We start from the raw sequence: 22,424 nt of genomic DNA on the forward strand, positions 1-22,424 counted from the left end.
AAGAACTCTTCCTCTGCCTTACCTCGATGAATATCCTGGGTCACCATCACCGTTATCATTACTACTAGTATAAGGAGGTTCGCATTTTAAGTAGAAAAGTAACTGTTTTGCCTGAGGCTGTTTTGCCGGCAAAATCTCTGGGGGCTTAATTTCGAATTTCTGGATGGCAGCCAAGTCTCGGAATCAGTTCATATATTTATTACTGACAGATGTGTACCTGCTTTTCTTCTTCCGCAAAGGCTAGGGTTGTAGATAAGGCTAGCTCATGATCCCCACTGATCACATGATACCCCGCACTCAAGACAAACTGAGCATCCAGGGGTTAAAAAAACCCCCTCCAAATGCTCTCCACATTACGATATCGTTTGAGACCTGCTCTCGCATCTCACCGACATATATTTCTACGACCCGCTTCAGTGGCCCAACTACGCCTCCAACCACCCACTCGCCTATTCCCAAAGCAGCTGCAGCACGAGAGAAGTCGGAATTACTCTGTAACTATGCGCGAAGCTCCCTCTTCAGAGGAAGGGAATGACTTGATCTTTGTCCGCTCTTTGAACTTGTAGGTTTATGATCATCAGGTTTTATAGGGGTGGGGGGATACCTTCTTGGAAAAATCTGACAGTTAAAGAAAAGCGACTACCGGGGTTGACTTTTGGAAACGCCCTCGACCACAACCTATCCTACTCTCCATATGGCTTAAGAGCTCAGTTGCGCTTGCTGGGTCAACAGACCATTTACCATACAGCATCAACTACGGGACCGTTGCAAAATCCGTTTCGGCCCTCGTGGAGGACAACAACTTTCACTCCCTTGAACACCTCGTCGAGAAGGTTGCTCGACTAGCATTGAGCCCAGTGCTGAACGGAGAGTGGGTCAAGGTTGTAGTGGAGAAGCCTAGAGCACTTCTCAGGGCTGATGCGGCCGGGATTTCAATAACGCGCAAAAAAGAGGCAGATGGCTCGGTGGTTGTAGAAGGCGAGGATAAGGTCTTTGTAAAGAACCTGAGGCTTGTTACAATCATCGGCGTCAACTCTTACGAACGACTTGAGAAGCAAAATGTAACAATTAACTTGACAATGCACAAACCAAACGAGTCCAAGAAATCAGCCAATCTTGAGTCAGAACAATTGGCCGTTGGAGAAACCCAGACCGGAAAGTTTGACCCTTGTTACGACTTCCGTACTGTTGCGCAGCATATTACTGAGCACATTGAGGCTTCGGATTACAAGACAGTCGAGGCCTTTGTCACAGCAATCGCCCGCGAGGCCTGCGTCAAATGTGGTGTATCGAAGATTACGGTCCAAGCCGAGAAGCCTAGCGCCTTGACCTTCGCCGAGTGTCCCGGTGTCGAGATCACAAGAGAGAGATCTTTCTTTAACCTCGAGGAATGCTCTAGCGCTGGTGAAGGCAAACACGATGTTTTTCTCGCCATAGGAAGTAACGTCGGCGACCGCTTTAAAGCTGTTAAGGACTCGTTAGTCGAACTTGAGAAGAGAGGGATTACTGTCAAAAGAACAAGCAATCTTTATCAGAGTGCGCCTATGTATGTTCTAGATCAGGCAACATTTCTGAATGGGGTGATCCAGGTAATGGTCCCATGCGATGATTTTTTTTGAATTTACAACTAAGAATACTATAGGTAGAAACTACTCTATCTCCTCATGATCTACTAAAGACAATTAAAGAGATCGAAGATACCCTAGGCAGAGTAAAGGTCGTCGAAAAAGGACCACGCTCAATCGATCTAGACATTCTTCTATACGATGATCTGACGCTCAATACCGAGGACCTGAAAATTCCACATGCAGCCATGTTGGAACGAGAATTCGTTCTCCGTCCCCTCTGCGAGTAAGCTCCACCTAAAGCTATTCATATATAAATACTTATATCAACTGTATAGCATCGCTCCCGAGCGGGCCCACCCCCTAACTTCCACGGCATTCAAGCACCATCTCTCCGCGCTGCCCCCCACGCCGCTCAACACCCCCCCACTCCGCACCTTTATGTCTCTCTCACCTCACCTGCCTCCCCTCGACCCCTCAAATCCCCACCGCCCCACCCTTCTCATGGCCGTCCTCAACCTCACCCCCGACTCCTTCTCCGATGGCGGCAAGCATCTCCACTCATCCCTCATCTCAACCACCAACGCTTTTATCGCCTCCGGTGCCTCCATTATCGACATCGGCGGCCAATCCACCCGCCCAGACGCACAGGACGTCGGCGCCGACGAGGAGATCCGCCGCGTGATCCCAGCCATCAAGGCAATCCGTGCCGCAGGCATCACCGTCCCGATCAGCATCGACACATACCGTGCCTCCGTCGCCAAGGCGGCCGTAGAAGCAGGTGCTGACATCATCAACGACATCTCATCGGGCCGTCTTGACCCAGACATGTTTGCGACTGTTGCGCAGCTTGGCGTGCCCATCTGCATCATGCACATGCGCGGCACGCCCGGTGACAATGAATCAGCACACGTCCTATCCCGACGGCGTGATCGCAACTATTGCGTCAGAGCTTGCTGAGCGCGTCCGGGCCGCCGAGGAGGCTGGTATCAGGAGGTGGAACATCGTCCTTGATCCGGGCCTGGGGTTCGCAAAGACCATGGCTGGAAACCTCGAGGTGATCCGGAACTTGGGGCAGCTGACGAGGTGGGGTGGGGACCTGAATGGGATGCCGTGGCTGTTGGGGCCGAGTAGGAAGAGGTTTGTGGGGACGATCACGGGCGTCGAGATGGCGGGAGAGCGGCAATGGGGGACAGCGGGTGCTGTGGCTGCGTGTGTGTGCGGCGGGGCTGACATTGTTAGGGTCCATGATGTGGACGAGATGAAGAAGGTTGTGGATATGGCGGTAGCCATCTGGAGGAGTTCTTTAGCGGATGTTTAGAACTTTTCCTTGACCTTCTCTTCTCGTTTCGTGTATTTAGTCGATTTTACTTAAGCCTTTTAGTGCTTCAAGTCTTTTGGTGTTTTTGAGTACATAGTTAGATCCAAATGCGAATAACTAATAACGGCACGATCAAAATTTATTTGTCACTTATCCCGGTAGGAGGGACTGTTCTAAACCACATATATGGCCCTAGTATTCGCCTGGGTCAATGATCAACCCTCTCCGCCAAGATTGTTATCAAAACCACTACCAGTGGCCGGCGGCATAACACGGTAGCATAAAAAAAAAGAACACGGATCCTAAGTAAGGAGTATTTATACAACTAACCGGGCTCGTACATGCACATAGCTCATCAATCTATCTACACAATAAACCCGCACCCACACACAAAAAGAAAAGGAAGAAAGAGAGAAAACTTTTTTTATCCAGCCCGTAAAGTAAAACTTAAAAGCTAATCCACCTTAAACAAAACCGAGAATAGAACAGGAAAGAAAGAGAGAAAAAACAGTATAGAGACAGAGAGAGCAATTGCTATTATATGAATAGTACAATAAGGTAAGTTTTATGTGGACAGATGCAGCGAGGCTAGTCTATGTAGTTATAGTTATTTCCCACCCCTCTTGCCTTTGTGTAACTTCTTTGTAGCTGACTTCTTCTCCTTCACCTCTGCTGGGGCTGTCTCTGTTGCGGGGACTACTGGCTTCTCGGTTTCCTGGCTGGTCTCCTTTCCCTTTTTTGTATCCTTCTTCTTCGGGGTATTGACCTCCTTACTGGGCTCCTCCTCGGCTTTTGCTTCCTCCGCAATCTTTAATTCCTCAACCTTCTTCTCGACCTCCTCCTCTGCGGCAGGGACTGCGGCAGGGACAGCGGCAGCAGCGTTACCATTCACTCCGTTCTTCTTGACGCCGTTTCCGAGACCCTTCTTCTTCCTCATCCTGATCTCCGCCTTCTCCAACAGCTCCTTATCGGCCTCATCGTCAAAGCCGCCAAAGGGCACATTATCCTCCTCCTCCACCGCATCCACCATCTCCTCGTCATCATCCTCCTTCTCCTTCTCCGCATCCGCCTTCGGCGTCGGCGCAATCTTTTTAAACTTTGCGACAAAGAAGCCATCAACGTTGTACATATGCGGGTAGTATCGCCTCGTAAACTTCATCTTCTCATTAAACCTCTTCCCCCGGAACGACGTGAAGCCCTCACGGCCAAACGTCAGCCCTGTCTCAACAAGGCGCACATTAGGCCGCTTACGCAGCGCATACTCGACGACGCCCTCGTTCTCCTCGACGGTGACCGAGCAGGTGGAGTAGACGATGTAGCCGCCGGTCGCGGAGCTGTGGCTGACCGAGTCGATTGCGGCAAGCAGCAGGCGCTTCTGCAGGTGCGGGAGGGCGAGGAAGTCGCGCTCCGTCTTGTTGGTCTTGACGCTGGGGTCCTTGCTGATGACGCCTGTACCGGAGCAGGGCGCGTCGAGGAGGATGCGGTCGAAGCCGCCCATGACACGGGGGAACTCGAGGGCGTCGTAGTTGCACACGATGGTGTTTTTGACGCCCATGCGGTGGATGTTTCCGATTAGACCCTTGGAACGTGCGCGGTTGGCGTCGTTGGCGACGACGCAGCCTGTGTTCTTCATGAGCGCGGAGATGTAGGTTGTCTTACCGCCGGGGGCGGCGGCCATGTCGAGAATGCGCTCGTTCTCCTGGGGGGCCAGGGCCATGACGGGGAGGAAGGAGGAGGCAGCTTGGAGGATGTAGTGGCCTGCAAGGTACTCGGGGGTTGCACCAAGGGGGACTTGGGATTCGAAGACTTGGAGACCGACTTTGGACCATTTGCCGACGGGCTCGAGGGTGACGCCGCGGTTGATGAGTGCCTGGGCGAGCTCGCGGCGGGCGGTCTTGAGGGTGTTTGTACGGATGACGAGGGGGCGCGCCTTCTCGTTGGCTTCGAAGAAGGAGAATGCCTCGGACGGGGAGAAGAGGTTGAAGAGCTTTTCTGCGAGGAATGGCGAGTAGCCATAGTACTCGCAGATGTCCTTAATGATCTGTTCAGTGTAGTCGACGCGCGAGCGTCCCTCCTCAGCCAGCTTTGAGAAGTCCTCGAGCACGCGGACGGTGTCGTTTATGCGGGTGCGGAGAAGGGCAATGTCTGGGGGAGCGGTAGTCATGTCTTCATCCTCGTCCTCTCCGGCGTCCCCGAGAATCCTCGGCTTGTCGTGGGCAATGTTGGTCTGCATGGCCGCCTCCTCGAGCTCAGCTTGGGCCTCGGCGGCCTCCTCGGCGAGCTGCATATCGAGCTTCCGTGAGAGTCCCTCAATGTTGGCGGCCGTCAGCCTCTCCTCTCCCTCTGAGTCGTCTTCGTCATCAGAAAAGATTGGTTTTGGTCCTTGGTCTTCCTCGGAATCGTAGACATCGTCCTCGGACTCCGAGTCCCCACTCGCCAAAAAGTCATCGTTGAGCGAGACGGGGCCAGGTCCCTCCTCACCATCTTCCTCCTCGTCCTCCTCCGCAGCAGCAATTGCGTCATTGATCTCGTCCACATCATCAAACAGGTCCTTCTTCTTGTTGCTGGGCTCTGCAGCCTTCTTTGAAGGTTTTGAACTCACAACCTTACCGGCCACCGACTTCTTCTTCTTCTGGTCCTTGTCCTTTGTCGCCCTTTCCTTTTTCGTCGCTGCGGCTTTGGTCTTTCGGAAGTCGTCTTCCTTGCGCTTCTTGGCCTTCTGCTGCTCCTCCTGGCGGGCCTTCTTGCCAATTGATGTGGGGCCCTCGCTGCCGCCGTCGTTGTCGGCGGCGGTGCTGGCTTTGCGCTTGATGCCGGGCTTGAGCGACGAGATGAGGGACTCGTCGAGCGCGCCGGGGGGGCCTTGCTTTAGCTTTGAACGACCCTTGCCCATTGTTTATGTGTTTCTGTGTGGGGGAGGGAGTGAATGGAGGGGTTGTGATTTTGGGAGGGGAGGGGAGGTTGTGGGTTTTGGGTTGGTTGGTGAACGAGTGATAGTTGTAGTTCTTGTTGCTGGTGCTTGGGAGTGGAACTTTTTTTTTGCTTGGCAACGAGATTTTCGTGCGCTGGGCGCCAAGATTTCGACAGGGATTATTAGACAGGGATGGAGGGGTGAGTGATGGCTGGTGATGCAGGGTGGAGTGCTGGGGAGTCTTCAGAGGTGTGTCCGCGGTGGGTTGTTTTTGACTGTTTTTTACCATTTCGGGGTTGGAGGGTACATGGATGCGTGTTTTCTATTAGCTGTGGTTTTCACTTGAGATCGAGAATGGCAGTTAAAAAAAAAAGAGCTTTTGGTATTTCTGGTCTTTACCAAACTACATTACGAACCATAGGTGAAGAACAACAGGAAACTTATCCAAGCTACGTGAGCTCTAAACTAAGCTTATTATATGTAGCTATATCTCACCTCCCACTTGTTAACATTTCAGTTCATGACTGCTTCGTCTATTCTCTGTGACAGTGCTCTAGTCAGTGCATACCATTTATCTACCAACTCCAGCAGTAACAAAATTGGCTATTTGGTATGCAATAATCTAACAACCGGCATACGTTCTACTACGAGCCGCTGGCCGGTTGGGGGTATCTACTTTGAAGTTCCCTGGTGGTGGGTCTGTCTTTTGTCATGTATGGGGCGAGTTTGGTTTAGGAGTAGACGCCTTGTCATGGAGGAACACCGAGTGGGTTGCCCCATGGCCTACATCAGTAGGTCCGCTGCAGTGGTGGGAGTGATGCTGTGGGGTGCATGTATACTGGTAGCGGGAAGTAGAACACAATGCGAATTGAGCCCATAGATAGCCCCGTGGGGGGGGGGGGGGGGTGTATGGCCACAGTATCACTTTTTGTAGGTTTTGTTTTCGGGGGTTTATTATATTACCAGCTTGGTTATCTTGGCTTCTCGCTCGCTATTCCTCCCCCACACGTATGTACCGGAAGAATCACTTGTGCTCAGTTGAACCACAGCTAGCTAGGTAGCTGGGTTCTCTGCAGTCCGTGTGGAGGGATTGTGCGGATTGGTTTTTAATTAAGCCTTTGTTTAGGTATCATAGCTAGGAGGGAAGAATGGCACGCAATATATATGCACAGTTGTATATATATATATATATATATGTAATTAAGCGAAATAGAAGGGATGTGCGTGTGTGTGTGTGTGTGCGTGCGTGTGTGTGTGCGTGTCCAATGTTAAGCACGCTGGAATTCATGTAGCATTCCCCGGAACGGATAGTCTCCCGATCCGGCGGGGGCGGGGGGGGGGGGGTTAGTTTGTGTATCCGACTCCCGGGCGCGGGGGTGCGGGCAGGCGCCGATCTCTAGCTCATGTACGTGGTGGCTCTTTGGATGTAGATCGAGTTGCTTTAACCGTGCGATACTTTCAACGTATTATATGTGCGTAGCTATCGAGGGGGGAATTCTCCGAAGAAGCATGATAGCCATGGACATACACACAGCCAGCCACATGTAGCTGTACGTATTAAGTCAGCTGCAGCTGAAGTCTCTTGATCAAGCTTCATGTAAAGGCACCTTAAGAGCTTGGGTAGCCCCCCCCCCCCCCCCCCCCCCCCCCGGGCCTAGATCATATATATATGTAGCCTTCCGGGCACACCATGCTATAGATACATGTATTTTCTAAGTGAAAGCCCCTGCTGATATCCACCGCAAGTAGCTACATGTTATGTAGTTAAAGCTTGGTGGTCGACCACATGCACGCCCCATGCCAAAGTAGTCGCCCCCCCCCCCCCCCCGGAGCCATAGCCAACCGACGCGTTCAACTTCCTCTCACTATTGTGCTGGACCCAGCCACCCAGGTAGCTATAGCTTCAACACGGCGGTTTCGAGCTCTATCATGGCTTGGGTGGTGTGGTAATGATCGTTTGGCAGGAAATTAGGGATAGCTGCTTTGGCTGTCTAGTGGGATACGGGGCAGAGATGATGTAGTATAACTCAATTGGGCTGGCCGTGGATGGGGCGCCGGGTCTCTGCTCCTAGGCTGGGTCCATGGTTGTGGGATTCGGATTCTATGCGGTACGGGGAAGACCAGCAGTGGTGGTGATTACGAGTGCTGAATACATGTGTATTACAGAACTAGAGAATAGCAAATTTATTATTCCCAACTACCTAGCTACTCCCCCCCTCTCCCCACAGTCCCCTCAAACAGCCCCACCGCACTCTTCTCCACCGCCACGACCTCCCTCACCACCCCCTCCCACTCCTCCCTCCCCACCACCGCCGCCAGCACACTAACACACCTCCTCAGCCCCCCCATCACCTCCTCCCCCCCCTCCATCCGCCCTTCATCCTCCACCACCCGCCGCCAACAAACCACACACCCCCTCACAACCGCCCACACCCACCCCCATCCACCATCCTCCGCCACCCCACCCGCAAAACCTCCACCAGCGCCCCCACCGCGCGCACCGCCAGCCCCCACCTCACCCCCACAAACGGGTCCACCAGCACCCCCACAAGCAGACCAACACAATCCCCCAAATGCCGAACACACCACACCCCCATCTCGCGCACCAGCTCCCCAATAACACCAACAAGCACCTCCACCACCGCAACAATCTCCCCGGCATACCGCATCCCCGCCACCACCCCGCGCCGCAGTAGCACGCCCAGCAGCCGCGCGCGCTCGCGCGCCCGTCCGCCGCCTAGCACGCGCGCGAGCGCAATCAGCGCGGGGTATGCCGCCTCCAGAAGGGGCACGGACACTGCCGTTGGCGTGAGCGGCGGGAGGGAGAGGACGGCTGGGAGGGCGGCGTCCCAGAGGACTGGCCCGAGTCCCGAACGGGACAGCATGGACGGTGTCTGTGGGTGGGTTAGGAGCACGGCGAGGATGCGTGCGCCGGTGGCGCGCGTGGGGGCGTGATGGTCGTCGAGGAGGGTTAGGAGCGGGGGGAGGATGAGTGGCCAGAGGGGGTCGAGGTGCGCGGGGAGGCGGAGCACGGTGTAGTGGAGGAGGGTGGGTGTGTGCGGGTGGGTGCTGCGGTATGATGGTGCTGTTTGGGCGATGAGCGGGGCGCGGAAGGTGGAGGGGCGGGCGGCGGCGTGCGCAGCGGGAGTGAGCGTGGGGTGGGGCGTGGTGAAGTGGGGTTTGAGCGCGGTGAGGAAGGCGGTGAGTGTGGCGGTTGGGAGGGTGTGCGTGGCGAGCAGCGAGGTGGACAGCGCCCGCGACTCGGCAGTGGTCCAGGGGTCGTGCGGGGACGTCTGTGAGATGAGCGCGACGGCAAGTTCGGGGCTGATATCGTCCGGTACGGTGGGCAGCCGCGTGATGATCTGCAGCGCGAGGCGGCACACGGATTGGTACGGCGCCAGCACGGCCGGGGGCGTGAGGTCGTCGTCTTCGAGGACGTGTTCCGGCGGGAGCAGGGCCTCGGTGGGCAGCATGACGCCCGGGAGCCACGTTAGCAGCGTTTGTGTCTCGGCGGGTGTGACATCTGCTGTGTCTGCGGTGGTGAGTCTATCGAGCGCGGTGAGGGTCTCGAGGAGCTGTGAGCGGGGTGGGAGATGTTAATTAGATTAGAATGCAGCTGCTGCGGGTGAGCTTGGGATGTTGAGTGAGCGAGAGGGTGAGGGGGGAGGGAGTTACTTGGGAGTATTTATCCTCCGGAGAGACGTTGGGCGGTGTTGTGCACAGCTCTGTGATTGTGGACATCGTGCGCGGGTGGGGTTGTGGGGGAATTTGGAGCTGTCAGTTGCCATTTGATGCGAGCGTGGGTTAGGGTTGGGTATCTAGGCAAGGCCTCTTGGCGGAAATGATTGTTTGGGCTGTCTTGTAACGATGCCCGCATTGTATCTCAATTCCTCGGGCTTTTCTACCCACAGGTGTGTGTGCACGGCCGGGTAACTAAGCCACGGCCAACACAGGGCTAGGGTTGCAGGCAATATGAGCCAGAGCTACGCTTCGAGAGAGACGAATGGACGAGTGCTCACAACACCACAACCACCACTACCAGCAGCTATACGTTCTGAACACCACGACACGCCATGGCGACCGTCAAGGGCTCGGCCTCCTACAAGAAGAAGGACGGCGCTCTGCTCGTGCTCAAGGACTCGGTGACATGGACGCCTGCTGCACCCCCGGGGGCACCGCCGTCACTGACGATTCCGACGAGTACGATTACTAGTATGGGGTCCCTCTCAGTTCCCCTCGCACTCCCATTCTGACCCCCCCTCGCACTCCCTCCCTCTCCCCCGTCCCCGAGTCCTACATCTCTACACCCCACTGACCACCCCCCCCCCCCCCCAGACCTCCAAGCAACCCCAGCAACAACCGCCAAAGTAATGATCAAAGTCTTCGCCAAAACCACACCCGACAAAGACCCAGAGCAATATGTCTTCACCTTCACCTCCCCGCCGCCCACCGCGCGCACCGAAGCCGACGCCGTCAAAGAAGCGCTCACAACACGCATCCAAGACTCAAAGAGCACCTCCGGCCCCGCCACCCCCTCCGCCGCCGGCGCCTCCGCCTCCTCCTCCTCCTCAACCAGCACCACCCTCCCAGACCCATCCGACTGGTCCAAATCACGCCTCGAGAACGACATGGCCCTGCAGCAGTCCCTCCTCAAGTCCAACGCGGACCTCTCCAAAACATTCAGCGAGGCCGTCCTCTCCAGCGCCGTCACGGCCACCCAGTTCTGGAGCACGCGCACGCACCTCCTGCGTGCCCATGCCATCGAACGCGAGCAGCGCCGCGGCCCGTATAATGTCCTCGCCACGATCAAGCCCAAGACGGAGGACGGCGTGGGCAAGATTAGCATCTCGCAGGACGTCATCAGGGACATATTTGACCAGCATCCGCTGGTCAAGAGCGTGTATGATGAGAATGTGCCCAAGATCACGGACCAGGCGTTTTGGATGCGGTTTTTTATGAGTCGGCTGTTTAAGAAGTTGAAGGGCGAGAAGCCGCTGCCGACGGATGGGACGGATGTGATCTTTGATCGGTATTTGCATCGGGATGATGAAGGTTTGCTTGTCACTTAGTCTGAGGTGAGGGGGGGGGGGGGGAGTGCTGATGTGTGGGTGGGCTTATAGAGAACTCGCGCAAGAGACGCCGCATCGAGACACTCCCGCGCACCATTGATCTCGAGGGCAACGAGCAGAACCTCTCGCAGAAGCAGGGCAACATGCCCGACCTCACCATGCGCCCCACAAAGGTCGAGAACGTCCCGATAATCCGCACACTCAACAGCCTCTCCCAGAAACTCGTAGATCTCGTCGCACCGTGAGTCCCCCTCCCCCTTCCCCCCCTTCCTCCTCCCCCCACCATCCTCCCCCACACATACTAACCCCCTCCGCAGAGCCGACAGCGACCCCACCACAACCGAAGACCAAGACTCCCTCACCATCGCCTCCCAAACACTACACGACCTCCGCCCCGACCCCACCGAGGAACGCATAATCCTCAACATCCGCGACCAGCGCCGCTTCTTCTCCGGCTCCGACTCTGACGCCGCCGCCGCCGCCTCCGCATCACCGTACGCAACCCTCGACCCGTCCGCCGTGCTCTCGCAGCTACGCGGGGCGCTCGGCGAGCGTCCTATCGACCTTGAGTCACTACTCCCCAACGGCGACGAGGACGCCGACGAGGAAGAGGAAGCGGCGGGGGGGGAGAAAGGAGGGAAAGGGAAGAAGCGCCCCCGCCCCAGCGACGCCGCATCACAAGTCATAGCCGCCGTGCAATCGCGCCGCGCCGCAATGCTCGACGTCACCACCTCCGGCGCCGGCAGCTACAACAGCAGCCGCACCGGCGGCCTCCCGGCCTCCGTCTTCGAGAGCGTCACGCTGGTGCACGCGACCACCAACGAGTTCCTGCGGCACTTCTGGCTCGCGTTCCTGAGCGGGGATGAGAAGCGCGCGGGCGACATCACGAAGCTTGTTGCGAGCCTGGGCAACAGTAAGGCGCGGATCGAGGCGATCGCGGCGATGGCGGATAAGGAGCGGGAGGAGGAGCGGGGGCGGAGGAAGCGGGAGGCGCAGGAGGAGTATAGGAAGACGGGGGTGAAGCCGAAGAAGCGGAGTATGGAGGTTGGTGGTGGGCGCGGGGTGGTGGAGAGGGTGTTGGGGCCGACGGTGAGGGCCGTGGAGGTGGCGGTGGGAAGGTATGGGAGTGCCGTGGAAGAGGCGGAGAGGGTTAATGCTGCGGCGGCGTAAGGGAGGGTTGGGGGGGGGGGGTTATTGCTAATTAATTAATATGGAATGGATAGAGACTTTGTTCTTTTTGGTTTTTAGCTTTTGTTTTATTGTTTGTTTGGGGGTGTCTAGTTATGAGAAAAAGGTTGTTCTTTTTTGAGCCTATTATTTCCTTTTGGTTATTCTTTTTTTTATTCTTTGTTTCTCCCGGTATTATAGCTTAGATAGGATTTTTGCATTTTGCATTCTGCATTGGAATTTTTGGGGAAGGAGGCAAAGACGGAGTTTTTGCAGTGTATGATATATACAAGAAAACTATTTACTTCCCACCACTCGCCCCCGTCTCCCTCCCATCCCATCCCATTGAACCATACAGCCCCCATTCCCGATCCCCAAAAGCAGAAGCAGGTCATCTATTTGACCTTCTTAATCTTCAACTTGATCGTCTCATCGCCCACAAATATACCCTACATTCACCACATCACCCCCGTCAGCCACCCCTCCAAAACCCCAAGCCCAACCCAAGCCCAACCCCAAGCCCAACCCCAAGCCCAACCCCCCCAAAAAAAAGAAAAAATAAGAAAAAAGAAGAAAACTCACCTTGCCCTTATACGGCTCCGGCCTCCTCCACTCCCTCACCACCGCCGCAAAGTCCTTGATCCGCACCTTATCACACCCCTCCAGCAATATCCTCGTGGGCATGGGCACCTGGCACCGCACCCCCTCCGGCACCGGCAGCTCCACGGGGTGCGAGAAGCCGACTTTGAGATTGAGGATACTCCCGCCCCTCTCGACCGTCGCGCGGTACCCCACGCCCACCAGGCGCAGAATCACGCTGTGGCCTTCGGTCACGCCCAGGACGAGGTTCTGCAGGACGGACCGCGTGGTGCCCCACATTTCGCGCTGCTCGCGGACGGACGGGTCGGTGACGGTGATGGTGGCGCGCGTGGAGGTGGTGGCGGGGATGGGCTCGGTGGTTATGGTGAGGTAGGGGGGAGCGGGAGGGTGAGTGTGCCGAGGGGGCCTTTGACGATCCTGTGTGGGGGGTGTTAGCGCTCGGCGGCGGGGTGGGGGAGAGGGGAGAGGGGAGAGGGGAGAGGGGAGAGGGGAGGGAGGTGGGCAATGGGGGTCAGGGGGACAGAGGGGGGCAATGGGGGTCAGTGTGACAGAGGGGGGGGTTTACATAGACCCAATCGGGCGATCCCTCGGATTCGTCGGCTTTGGCGGCGGCAGCCGGGTCAGCTCGACTTCGGCGGGAATGATGACGGGCAGCATCCCAATCTTTGACGGCCGCTGGGCCGTGCTCGTAAACGTCCTACACGCAGCGGCAGCGGCGGCATTTCGTGGCGCGCCGTGGCGGAATAGTGGTAGCATTGCGGTGGTGGTGGGTTTTGGCGGTCTCGGTGGTGCGGTGCGGTGCGGTGCGGGCTGTATGCTGTAGGTACGGTGAGGTTGAAAATGCAAAAGCGTGCCAAGAGTTTGTCACGTGGGTGGTGGTTAGTGGGTTAGTGGGAGAAAGAGCCGCAGGAAGCGATCGATGACGCTGGGTGCTGGGGTGCACGGATGGGATGGGTACTTGGGTGGGTACGTAGAGTACCTAGGGTAGGGTAGAGTAGAGCAGAGTAGAGTAGGCGGGGATCGTTATTATTAGACCACAGACATGGATTGAGGGCCAGGTTAGTATAATTCTGCAGGCGGGGTGCGGAAATAGAGTATAGGGTACCTATACTCGGGTACTCTTTAGAGATCTTACAGCGTCCCTGGCTGACGTGCCTGAGAGTGCACTTGGATTGAGTGTAGCATGTAGTAGTAGTAATGCAGTAGTAATAGCACAGTAATCCGCGGAGATGAATTATGCAAGCATCGTACTCCCCTCACTCCCCTCACTCCCCTCACTCCCCTCACTCCCCTCACTCCACTCCACTCACTCCACTCCCTCCTTCGCTCACCGGAAAAGACTCGGAACCCGAGTGACCGCCAATGATCGGGCCCAGGAATCCGCCCGGCTTGGCGGCTAGCCAGACACCCGAAGACGGCACCCCTGCACTCGTGTTACAATTTCTCTACCCCTCTGGAATAGCATCCACTACTGTACTCTATCTCCAGTAGCTGCATCATCCAATCTCTTAATTTTCTCGAGGCCCTGAGTACTACCCTACATACAGTACCGCACTCCCCTCTACATGCTCTACTAATCACAATTGAATCCCCCGTAAGACACTTGCCATTGACTTACATCCCACACACAGGTCCGACATTGATCTGAGACCGTCCGATTCACCACCACCACACCACATGGAACCAACAAATCCGGCGACCGCACCCCCTCCTCGGGACATCTTGATCGCAACACGTTGACGAGCAGATCTGGAGCGAGACAAAGCATTCCAACCAGGGGGCGGTACATGCGCAGTACATACCCTATCTGCTCAATTCTACTAGGGCAATAATTCACTGGACAGAAGGGGCGTCCAGCCTTACGCCTCTATTTGCTTCCTGCCTATCGCTGATTTGTTGGATGGCAAGATGGGGGCAAGATACCTTGCATGTGTGGATCTGTTGCTGGTCAGCAGCACACACCACACACATCCTCGCACCCTACACACATCCTCGCACCCTACACACCCCAATAAACAACTTCCCCCCCCGACGTCCCCCGTAACACAACTACGTGATAAGCTCCAACATTCCGGCTGGAAACGGAGGGGGGTGGCAGTGGAAGCAGGAAAAAAAAATAATTGTACAACACAGTCCACCCAAAAAATCGATTGGTGCCAATGGCTCAGCTGGAGATATAAGAATTGAGGAGGGGAAACGTTCAGACAACCTACTTTTTCACTTTTTTTCTTCTCGTTCTCTGCCTCTTTCTTTTCTTTCTGCGCCGTGACAGGAATCATGATCTTTGCTGGCATGGAGTCAATGTTTTCGCAACTCTGGCAGTGGCGCTCCCCAAAAGCGGTCGAGTCAAAACAGGACGCACAACTTACGAATACCACCCCACCTCCAGCACCGTCCTCCCAGCTCCTCACGCTCCCCAACGAGCTCATCCTCGAGATATCCACCCATCTCACGACGCCCAAAGACCTCCTCTCTCTTCTCCTCACCACTCGCGCCTTCCCCCCACTCCTCCAACCCATCCTCACCACCTACGCATTCAGCTCCCCTACCTACCCTGGCGCCCTCCAGACCGCAGCCCGCACCTCCAACCTCCCTCTCGTCCACACCCTCCTTCGCACCATCCCCGTCAACGATGGCATCGCCCGCACTCTTGAGACCCCCTCCACCATGCCCTAAAGGCACCCACCCACCGCCGCACTCAGTTCACAACAACAATCGTCGCCCTCCTTATCTTCCACGGCGCCGACATCTCCGCCCGCGCCCCCGCAGCCATAACACCCCTGCATTACGCCGCCTTCCACAACCTCCCTGAATGTGCAGCGCTCCTCCTGTCGGCGGGTGCCGACCCCAACGCGGCCGACGCCTTCGGCCGCACACCTCTTCACTGTGCCGCGGCCTCTGGTGCCAGCTCCGTCGTTCGCATACTCCTCCAGCACGGCGCCGATGCGCGCGTACGTGACCGGTATTATCGCCTGCCGGTGTCGTATGGTAATGCGTATTACCGGCTGGGCTGCACGGCGCAGTTGTATAAGGCCATGGGCGAGAAGTGGGCGTATCCGCCGCGGGTGCAGATGCGGTGCTTGGTGCTTGATACGCTGCTGGGGTGGGTGTTTCGGTGTCGCGGGAGGGTGGGGTTTGGGCTGGTGTTGGGGCTGGTGGTGTTGTGGGTTATACCGGCGGTGCTGCTGGTGGCGGTAGGGAGAGCGTTGAGGGTGGACAGGGCGTGGATGCTGGGGAGGTGGGCGTTGGGGCTGGGGGCGGGGCCGGAGTGGGGGGAGTATGGGGTTCGGGGGAAGGAGATGGATGAGGATGAGGATTAGCAGTAAGAGTAGGGGGCTTGCGGCATTCTTTTGGGGTTTCTTTCCTTTGTGTTGGGTTCTGGATTGGCGTATAACATTGTAGGTATCTTTTTAGGGAATAATGATAATGACTGAATGTCTTAGACGCCGATCATCCGCTGCCACTAAGCCAGAATAGTAAAATAGCTCCGACTAGTTGGGAGAAACAATTGTTAGTGATGAATGTTTAACGCCCTCCACACTCTAACAGAAAGATTAAGATCTTCAGGCATATAACGCCGCGCAATTGCAACATATAACACGCAGTGCTTAGTAGAAGATTGGGAGGTGAAGTGCAGGTATCATGTGATGCATCAATTCAATTGCAAAGGGAAGCTAGAACCTTTTGTATAGAAGCCCGTAGTATAAAGACCGCCGATCGACCAACAACAGACGTGAAAGCGTGCATGTATGTAGACATCCGAACACACAATGGCACTTGCATGTAGTCATGTAGTTATGTAGTTAGTTTGCACATCAAAGCACCGCGCCCTACAAAGTAGGGATCTCGTACTGTAAGGTAGTGCGGCGGTAGCAAGACTAAACGATTGGACCAGAGGAGGCGATGATGATATTAACTGGACTACTTAAGTAGATATAGAGTTTCTCGCTTTATACAACGTAATTGAGGACAGGTTCCTATCCCTCGCCATAAGTCCACAGTTCATGTACTCTAGCATACGTAGGTGCACTGATAGTCATGTCACGTATCCTGAGCGATAGTGCGTAGGTTAACCAATTCCTAGTACATAACAATCTTTATTTCCCATTACTACAGTAGCCAATTGCGGTGCAGACCATATATGCGCCCACCGGCCCGGCCAGGGGGCGGTGTTATTTCGCTATCGATTAGCTCCGCAATTGGTTGGGTTTTAGGCGCCAAGCATTGTTAGTCTGGGCGGTAAGGAGGTGCTTTTTCATGCTTAGGAAATCATTTCCGGTTACCCGCACTGCTACCAACTACATACATGAGTACATACGAGTGTGGGTGTGAGTGGCTCTTGTTACCCGCCTTTGCTCTTACTTCTTTGTGGTCTTGGAGACGGAAGAGGCTATCTTTTCCTCACTGCTATGATACTAGACCACCTCCTTCTAGCTTCGCACTGACACTACATGTCCTCTTTAATTCTCCCACCGTGATTATCACCTTCCGTCCTCTTTTATTTGCTCTCGCTGGCCCTTGTTGCAAAATCGGAACATATATACGTATTCTAGGGCTCTCATGATACCACACCCCGTCCTTTGGGGGCCTGCTTTCTCTGCATCTGGCAATACCAAAACTTTTGTCATCGGGTATAGGTGCTTTGAGTAAATGGAATAGCTAACAAGATATTTGCTTCTTTCTTGATGACTATTACTCGCTCCTTGCAGGTTGGCGGATGGATTCTTTATACGAATATGTAGTGTTCTGGCCGATCAATTGCTGCGGGTTCTTAGTGAATATCGAGTTATGCACCTCGGGTCACTGAAATAGCTCTCCGTAACCGGCAACGATACCCACGCCGATTTGATATCATCGAGTGGTACCATATAATCTATACCCAGCTGCAGAATACTTCATAGTGGAAAAAAAAAAGAAAGTCCCTACCATCTATGACCCAAAAGTCTTGCCGGTATCTGAGGCATATTTCCACTGTGTTAACAGAGATTGGAGGAATCTGTGGTAAAGCTGATGACTTTCCCGCTGGCCAGGCCGGGACTGCACCATACACCCCGCCGCTTCTCTTTCAACGGAGCCCGCCATCGACACCATCAATAGCAACAGCTCCCAAATTTCTCCTCCGGCATTCCGTCATCGGGACCGGGTTCTCTGTGTGGGCTCACCGCCCATCGAGGGGTTACCCTAGAGGCATGTGATGTGTACCATAAGTGGTAGGGGTGCGGCCATCGGGTAGTCGTTACCGCCCTACATCGTGGAACCTTTAAGCGGGGCCCAGAGCATGTCAGGATATAATGCGTGAAGTTATATAAGGCTCTTAGCCACACAGAAATATCACCGCGGAGGCAATCGAATCCAACACATCGATTGTGATCACGACTGGACTTTATTTTTCCGATAAGATTTTGTCAATTTTGACATTGTCTCGCCCCGGCCAAAGAGAAATATCACCCGGGAGTCGGATGCGTGCGTAAACCTAGAGTACTGGATACTCTAGATCTTCTGTTCCGAGGGATTGCTTAAATCGAAGCTTTACCATCCACGTCGCTTATAACTAAGTGGTCTCGCGGGTATATAATGCGAGAAGATGTCATTTCTGGCGCTGGTATCTGATGGCCTGCTGGAAAAAGACGTTAAAAATAGGCTTAGAGGCTCGGTATATGATCCACTGTTTCCCGGTCTGCTAGTCCCTTGTGTAGTCTTTCTTTTCCCTCCGGCTTATGGTACTCATGCCAACACATCAGCCCATCAAATAACTTGCAGCTGTAGAACCTTCGGAGTCCGCCTCACCGCCAGACCAGGGCAGTGCACTTATTGCATCCACACATTCGCACTCCGAGAGAAGGCAACACGTATTCTTAAATGGCTATATATAACCTTCAATGTCAAAGACTAGTAGTGAGATGTAGCTATGTGCTTGATCGAGTGATATATTATGATGGACAGATTACCTAATGCCAGGTTCGATAGTTCCTGCCCAAGATATTGGAGGTGTATAAATTCTGGCGTGGGTGTTATTGGAACCATTATGATCCCTGCAGGTCCGTGTGATGTGTGGTTCTTGTCTGTGATATTTACAGGAGCAGTACCTCAGCACCCCAGACTTCTTATCGCAGGATATTCAAAAGGAACTCATTCGTTCGCCAGCTTGACAGGACCGGGGAGAGAATTGTGCAGTATGTAGTGTAGCCAAACATATCACCCCTTCATGTAATTGTATAGGGAAGGCCCCCATGAGTATTGCTGGAGATTTTGTCTTTCTATCTGGTGACGACTCTGAGTAGTGGTTTTCTGGCCAAGTATGGGTGTCTTTCCTCTAGAGTGCCATATAACTACCGCCAGTGCTGGTAGTCAAGTTTTGTACCTGGATCTATTATCTTTGAAGTGGAGTCATGCAATGGGTCTCCATAAGTTGCTCGTATTTGAATAATGCACTGTCTGATTGCCCGCCCCTACACACACATCTACATGAGTTAGCACATTGTAGATTGCGTTTTGTGTAAATTCCAGGAACAGGTACCTCCCAGTCAAAACCTTCCTTCCAAGTCTGATCCAAGGCGAGTGTTCAACTATACTTCACTAAGACTGCCTACCAGAAGGCATACCTAACTGTATCTAGAAAGGCTTTCAGCTGGGCAGCGGGGCATGATGGAAGACCTTTGAATAAGTCAATGTGTTCCAAAACTCGTTCGTCTAAATAGCCAGAAAATCGTGGATGATCGACTGAGCAACCTAGTGTATTTGTGTTGTAGAAAGCTTATCTAGGCCAGTGGAACATCCAGCGTGGAAGTGGGCCAGTGTAGCTAGAGCTGGGGACTATCGTTTGAAGGGGATGACCCGGCTGACACCGTTGGTTGAGGTCCACACCCCCACCAACAACGCATCTACATGTATCTACCAACACCAATACTAACATCGTCAATACCATCAAATTTTCAAAGATAGTAACTAATTACCCATCTCCCATCAACGCGGTTGATAGGGCTTGGCGTTCAAATAAAGAAATGCCATTTTGGAACACTACTAACCAGGCCATATTCCTGTGTACCTGAGGAGCACTTTAGCTACTAGATCATCTGGACGACTGCATCTCATCAAAGTTATAAGGCTTCATATTCTTAAGCCCTTAATATCCTTGGAACGCACCGCTGCTTATCTTGAAAGCATCTATACGGAGACAACACCGCGAGCCTCACACCTGTTTCTTGCATCTTCCCTCGGGACTTGAAGTAGAAAAAGCAGCCGTCGCCCACTTCAATACAGGAAGATATCAGCTCAGTGATCGAGCTAAAAAGGCTGCATACAGTACTAACAAAAAAGCACGAGAGGATCTTACACAACGATCTAACTGGATGGAAATCTAATTAACTCTAGAATTCATATTTGGGCTAGGCCTGGATCTGCCCATGAGTGATGCACTATGACGCATCATTAAGAAGACTCCCAATACAATCGACGACAAAGGCCTTGGATAATGCCTTGGAACATAGAAGCTCTGGGAATCAGTCAAACCCTGTTCCCCGAAACATAATGGAACACTAGACCTATCCCAGTTAGGAAAGAAATAGAAATATTGATCAAGACATCTCGGCATCTCGGTTCATCAACGCCAGTCATGTAATCATTCGGTTGTTTAGAGACCGAAAAGTCTCAAATACCAGAACTATGAGCCAGGTTCCCAATGGTTCAGAATATATATACCACTGGGGGACTTCATTTGACGGGCCCATTTTAAGATCTTTTTCATCCGGCCGGCCAGATGCTTTACTCTGGCTTGTATGTTGGGGCAAGAAGTTTCAGATCTACTAGAAGCTATAAATCATCCTGGGCATTATCGATCAGAAACTAGAAGCTAGCCTTTGCTAGCTAAGCTAAAGTTTCTTTGAACCCAGGAATATGTGATACCTTACAATCTGAATATACAGTCCACAAGGAGCATTCCAATTATATATCTACGACTAAGAATATATCAATCCTCTAGAAATTTAGTTTAGTCTACATAGAAACATCCATAAACGGACCACTAATGAATAACCGAATATAACAGATCAAGGGAAATTGCTCTCCCGGAACTAGCTGGAAGTAAAACAAAACCAGCACCAATATTAGGCACAGGACCCCTATGCAGACCCTTGAACAACAGAACCAAACTACCTACCGTTCCGGGAACTTGTTCTAAGGAAGGCACCTGCATAGGGTTAAGATGTTTTTTATAACATCTTATTTTCCCACACCATAGCGGCCAGAAAATGCATATAGTGGGCTCAGGATGCGTAGGCAGGATATATCAGGCTTCTGAAGAGGCTAATATGTTGACTGGTATACTTTGTGAACGAATACCTTCATGAATTGCCTAGTTAAATCAACTGTCTTGAAATAGATAGCTGTCGCAGACTGCCCCTTAGCCACTAACGCAAATAGTTCTTTGAACGGAGAAGGGGAGGAATCACCCTGATTAACTATACGCTAAATATGTCAAAGTAAAAACCAATTGGATGGGCTTCTAATTCCAGCAGAGGTTAGGACAGCAGTAATATGGATTCTCGCCTAGATATCCAGGTATGCTATTGAAGTGTCCAATAATGAGAAGCTAGCTTCCGTATGATGGTGAAACTCCTCTGATTCGTAATTAATTGGACGCCATCCTTTATGTGTACGGCCTATCTCCCAGATGCTTTGAGTTCGGTTTGTTGAATGTCCCGAAGTACGATAGTAAAAAGAATTCACAGTAAGGGACAGTCAGACATCTCAGGATAGATAGGTTTCAAGGTCGACTAGAGCAATTCGCAGTCCTAGCCCGTTCGACTAGCTTTCGCAATGTATGAGCTTCCCGAGCGGGCCAGGAACCAGATATCAAACAAAGATGAGGAGTTGAAGTCAGTTTTAATATGCACCAACTAGCACAATATTCATAGACACCAACCGAACCGAATTCGGAGCTCAAGCCAGCTAATTACTATAAGCACATCATCTAGAAAACCGCTTCACTAATAACACCCGCCCTCAAAGTCCATCACCATGACCGCTCCGATCGGTAGGGCCCCCAACATCTTCACATAAACTTGATGCACCGGATCCTTCGCCACATAATAGTCCCTGTCCTCTGCATTCTCAAACTCCATCACAAAGAGATGCGTGAACCCATTCTAGTTCCAATCAGCTCAACCCAAGCTAGCTAGCCGCAAACAAAAAAAGTAAAGAAAACCGGCAAAATAGCATACCTGTATACCCTCGGGCGAATTGTCACGCCCTGCTTTTACAGAGAGCATATATGGTTTTCCAGTCTTAGGATGGAGACAAGTCGATTTCAAGGCGATTGCATCATCGAGAGTCTGCATCAACGGCACAATTAGCTAACACGACACACAGCTGCAGTTTTCATCACGTACATACCTGCTTGATAGTAGCCTCGGAAGTACCTTCAGGGTACTTAAGCATAACGATGTGTGTAATTGTCATTTTTGCGGGTTAGCTTACAGAAAATGGTGATGTTGCAATTGAGAGTACGTTGGATGGAGGTAGGTGAGTGGGGTAGACTGCAACGTCCGCATTAAATAATCATCATCCATAACACGCAGCTTAGCCTGCGCCGGTCCGGCGGGGCTGTGGTGGAACATTATCATGCGGCCCGATAGTTAACGCCGGTCTTACTATCTATTTGGTGGTGCCAAAAAGGTCGGCATTATAAATCTGGCGGCATGGTTTGATAATTGATATATATATGTGCCTACTAACTACATAAAACCCTAACCCTGGTAATTGACAATAATATTTCACTTCAACCAGCGGAGATG

The 22,424-nt window shown here is 53.1% G+C and overlaps 8 protein-coding genes across 8 annotated transcripts; 3 read left to right on the forward strand and 5 right to left on the reverse strand.

Annotated features, from left to right (window-relative positions):
- Nucleotides 1-500: 500 nt before the first annotated feature.
- On the forward strand, nt 501-2,886 carry LAJ45_10632 (uncharacterized protein; the record flags this gene model as incomplete). Its single annotated transcript, XM_046120150.1, has 5 exons — nt 501-562; nt 632-1,589; nt 1,643-1,851; nt 1,904-2,420; nt 2,473-2,886. The coding sequence occupies 5 exons, from the start codon at nt 501-503 to the stop codon at nt 2,884-2,886; spliced, it is 2,160 nt and encodes a 719-aa protein (XP_045966654.1).
- Nucleotides 2,887-3,493: 607 nt separating this feature from the next.
- Nucleotides 3,494-5,779, reverse strand: LAJ45_10633 (uncharacterized protein; the record flags this gene model as incomplete). The annotated part of the gene is made up of 1 exon (XM_046120151.1): nt 3,494-5,779. The coding sequence occupies one exon, from the start codon at nt 5,777-5,779 to the stop codon at nt 3,494-3,496; it is 2,286 nt and encodes a 761-aa protein (XP_045966655.1).
- A 2,223-nt stretch (nt 5,780-8,002) lies between these two features.
- Nucleotides 8,003-9,538, reverse strand: LAJ45_10634 (uncharacterized protein; the record flags this gene model as incomplete). Its single annotated transcript, XM_046120152.1, has 3 exons — nt 8,003-8,172; nt 8,235-9,372; nt 9,473-9,538. The coding sequence occupies 3 exons, from the start codon at nt 9,536-9,538 to the stop codon at nt 8,003-8,005; spliced, it is 1,374 nt and encodes a 457-aa protein (XP_045966656.1).
- A 332-nt stretch (nt 9,539-9,870) lies between these two features.
- On the forward strand, nt 9,871-12,036 carry LAJ45_10635 (uncharacterized protein; the record flags this gene model as incomplete). Its single annotated transcript, XM_046120153.1, has 4 exons — nt 9,871-10,009; nt 10,133-10,849; nt 10,918-11,107; nt 11,184-12,036. 4 exons carry the CDS (start codon nt 9,871-9,873, stop codon nt 12,034-12,036), a joined length of 1,899 nt encoding a protein of 632 aa, XP_045966657.1.
- A 392-nt stretch (nt 12,037-12,428) lies between these two features.
- Nucleotides 12,429-12,912, reverse strand: LAJ45_10636 (uncharacterized protein; the record flags this gene model as incomplete). Its single annotated transcript, XM_046120154.1, has 2 exons — nt 12,429-12,482; nt 12,616-12,912. The coding sequence occupies 2 exons, from the start codon at nt 12,910-12,912 to the stop codon at nt 12,429-12,431; spliced, it is 351 nt and encodes a 116-aa protein (XP_045966658.1).
- Nucleotides 12,913-12,992: 80 nt separating this feature from the next.
- LAJ45_10637 (uncharacterized protein) lies at nt 12,993-13,389 on the reverse strand (the record flags this gene model as incomplete). Its single annotated transcript, XM_046120155.1, has 2 exons — nt 12,993-13,050; nt 13,199-13,389. The coding sequence occupies 2 exons, from the start codon at nt 13,387-13,389 to the stop codon at nt 12,993-12,995; spliced, it is 249 nt and encodes an 82-aa protein (XP_045966659.1).
- Nucleotides 13,390-14,934: 1,545 nt separating this feature from the next.
- Nucleotides 14,935-15,953, forward strand: LAJ45_10638 (uncharacterized protein; the record flags this gene model as incomplete). The annotated part of the gene is made up of 2 exons (XM_046120156.1): nt 14,935-15,258; nt 15,312-15,953. The coding sequence occupies 2 exons, from the start codon at nt 14,935-14,937 to the stop codon at nt 15,951-15,953; spliced, it is 966 nt and encodes a 321-aa protein (XP_045966660.1).
- Nucleotides 15,954-21,617: 5,664 nt separating this feature from the next.
- Nucleotides 21,618-22,313, reverse strand: LAJ45_10639 (uncharacterized protein; the record flags this gene model as incomplete). The annotated part of the gene is made up of 5 exons (XM_046120157.1): nt 21,618-21,776; nt 21,852-21,962; nt 22,024-22,049; nt 22,108-22,166; nt 22,282-22,313. The coding sequence occupies 5 exons, from the start codon at nt 22,311-22,313 to the stop codon at nt 21,618-21,620; spliced, it is 387 nt and encodes a 128-aa protein (XP_045966661.1).
- Nucleotides 22,314-22,424: the final 111 nt, after the last annotated feature.

The sequence above is a fragment of the Morchella importuna genome (assembly GCF_003444635.1).
Source record: "Morchella importuna strain M04M26 chromosome Unknown Morimp01GS048, whole genome shotgun sequence".
NCBI classification, from domain to species: Eukaryota; Fungi; Ascomycota; class Pezizomycetes; order Pezizales; family Morchellaceae; genus Morchella; species Morchella importuna.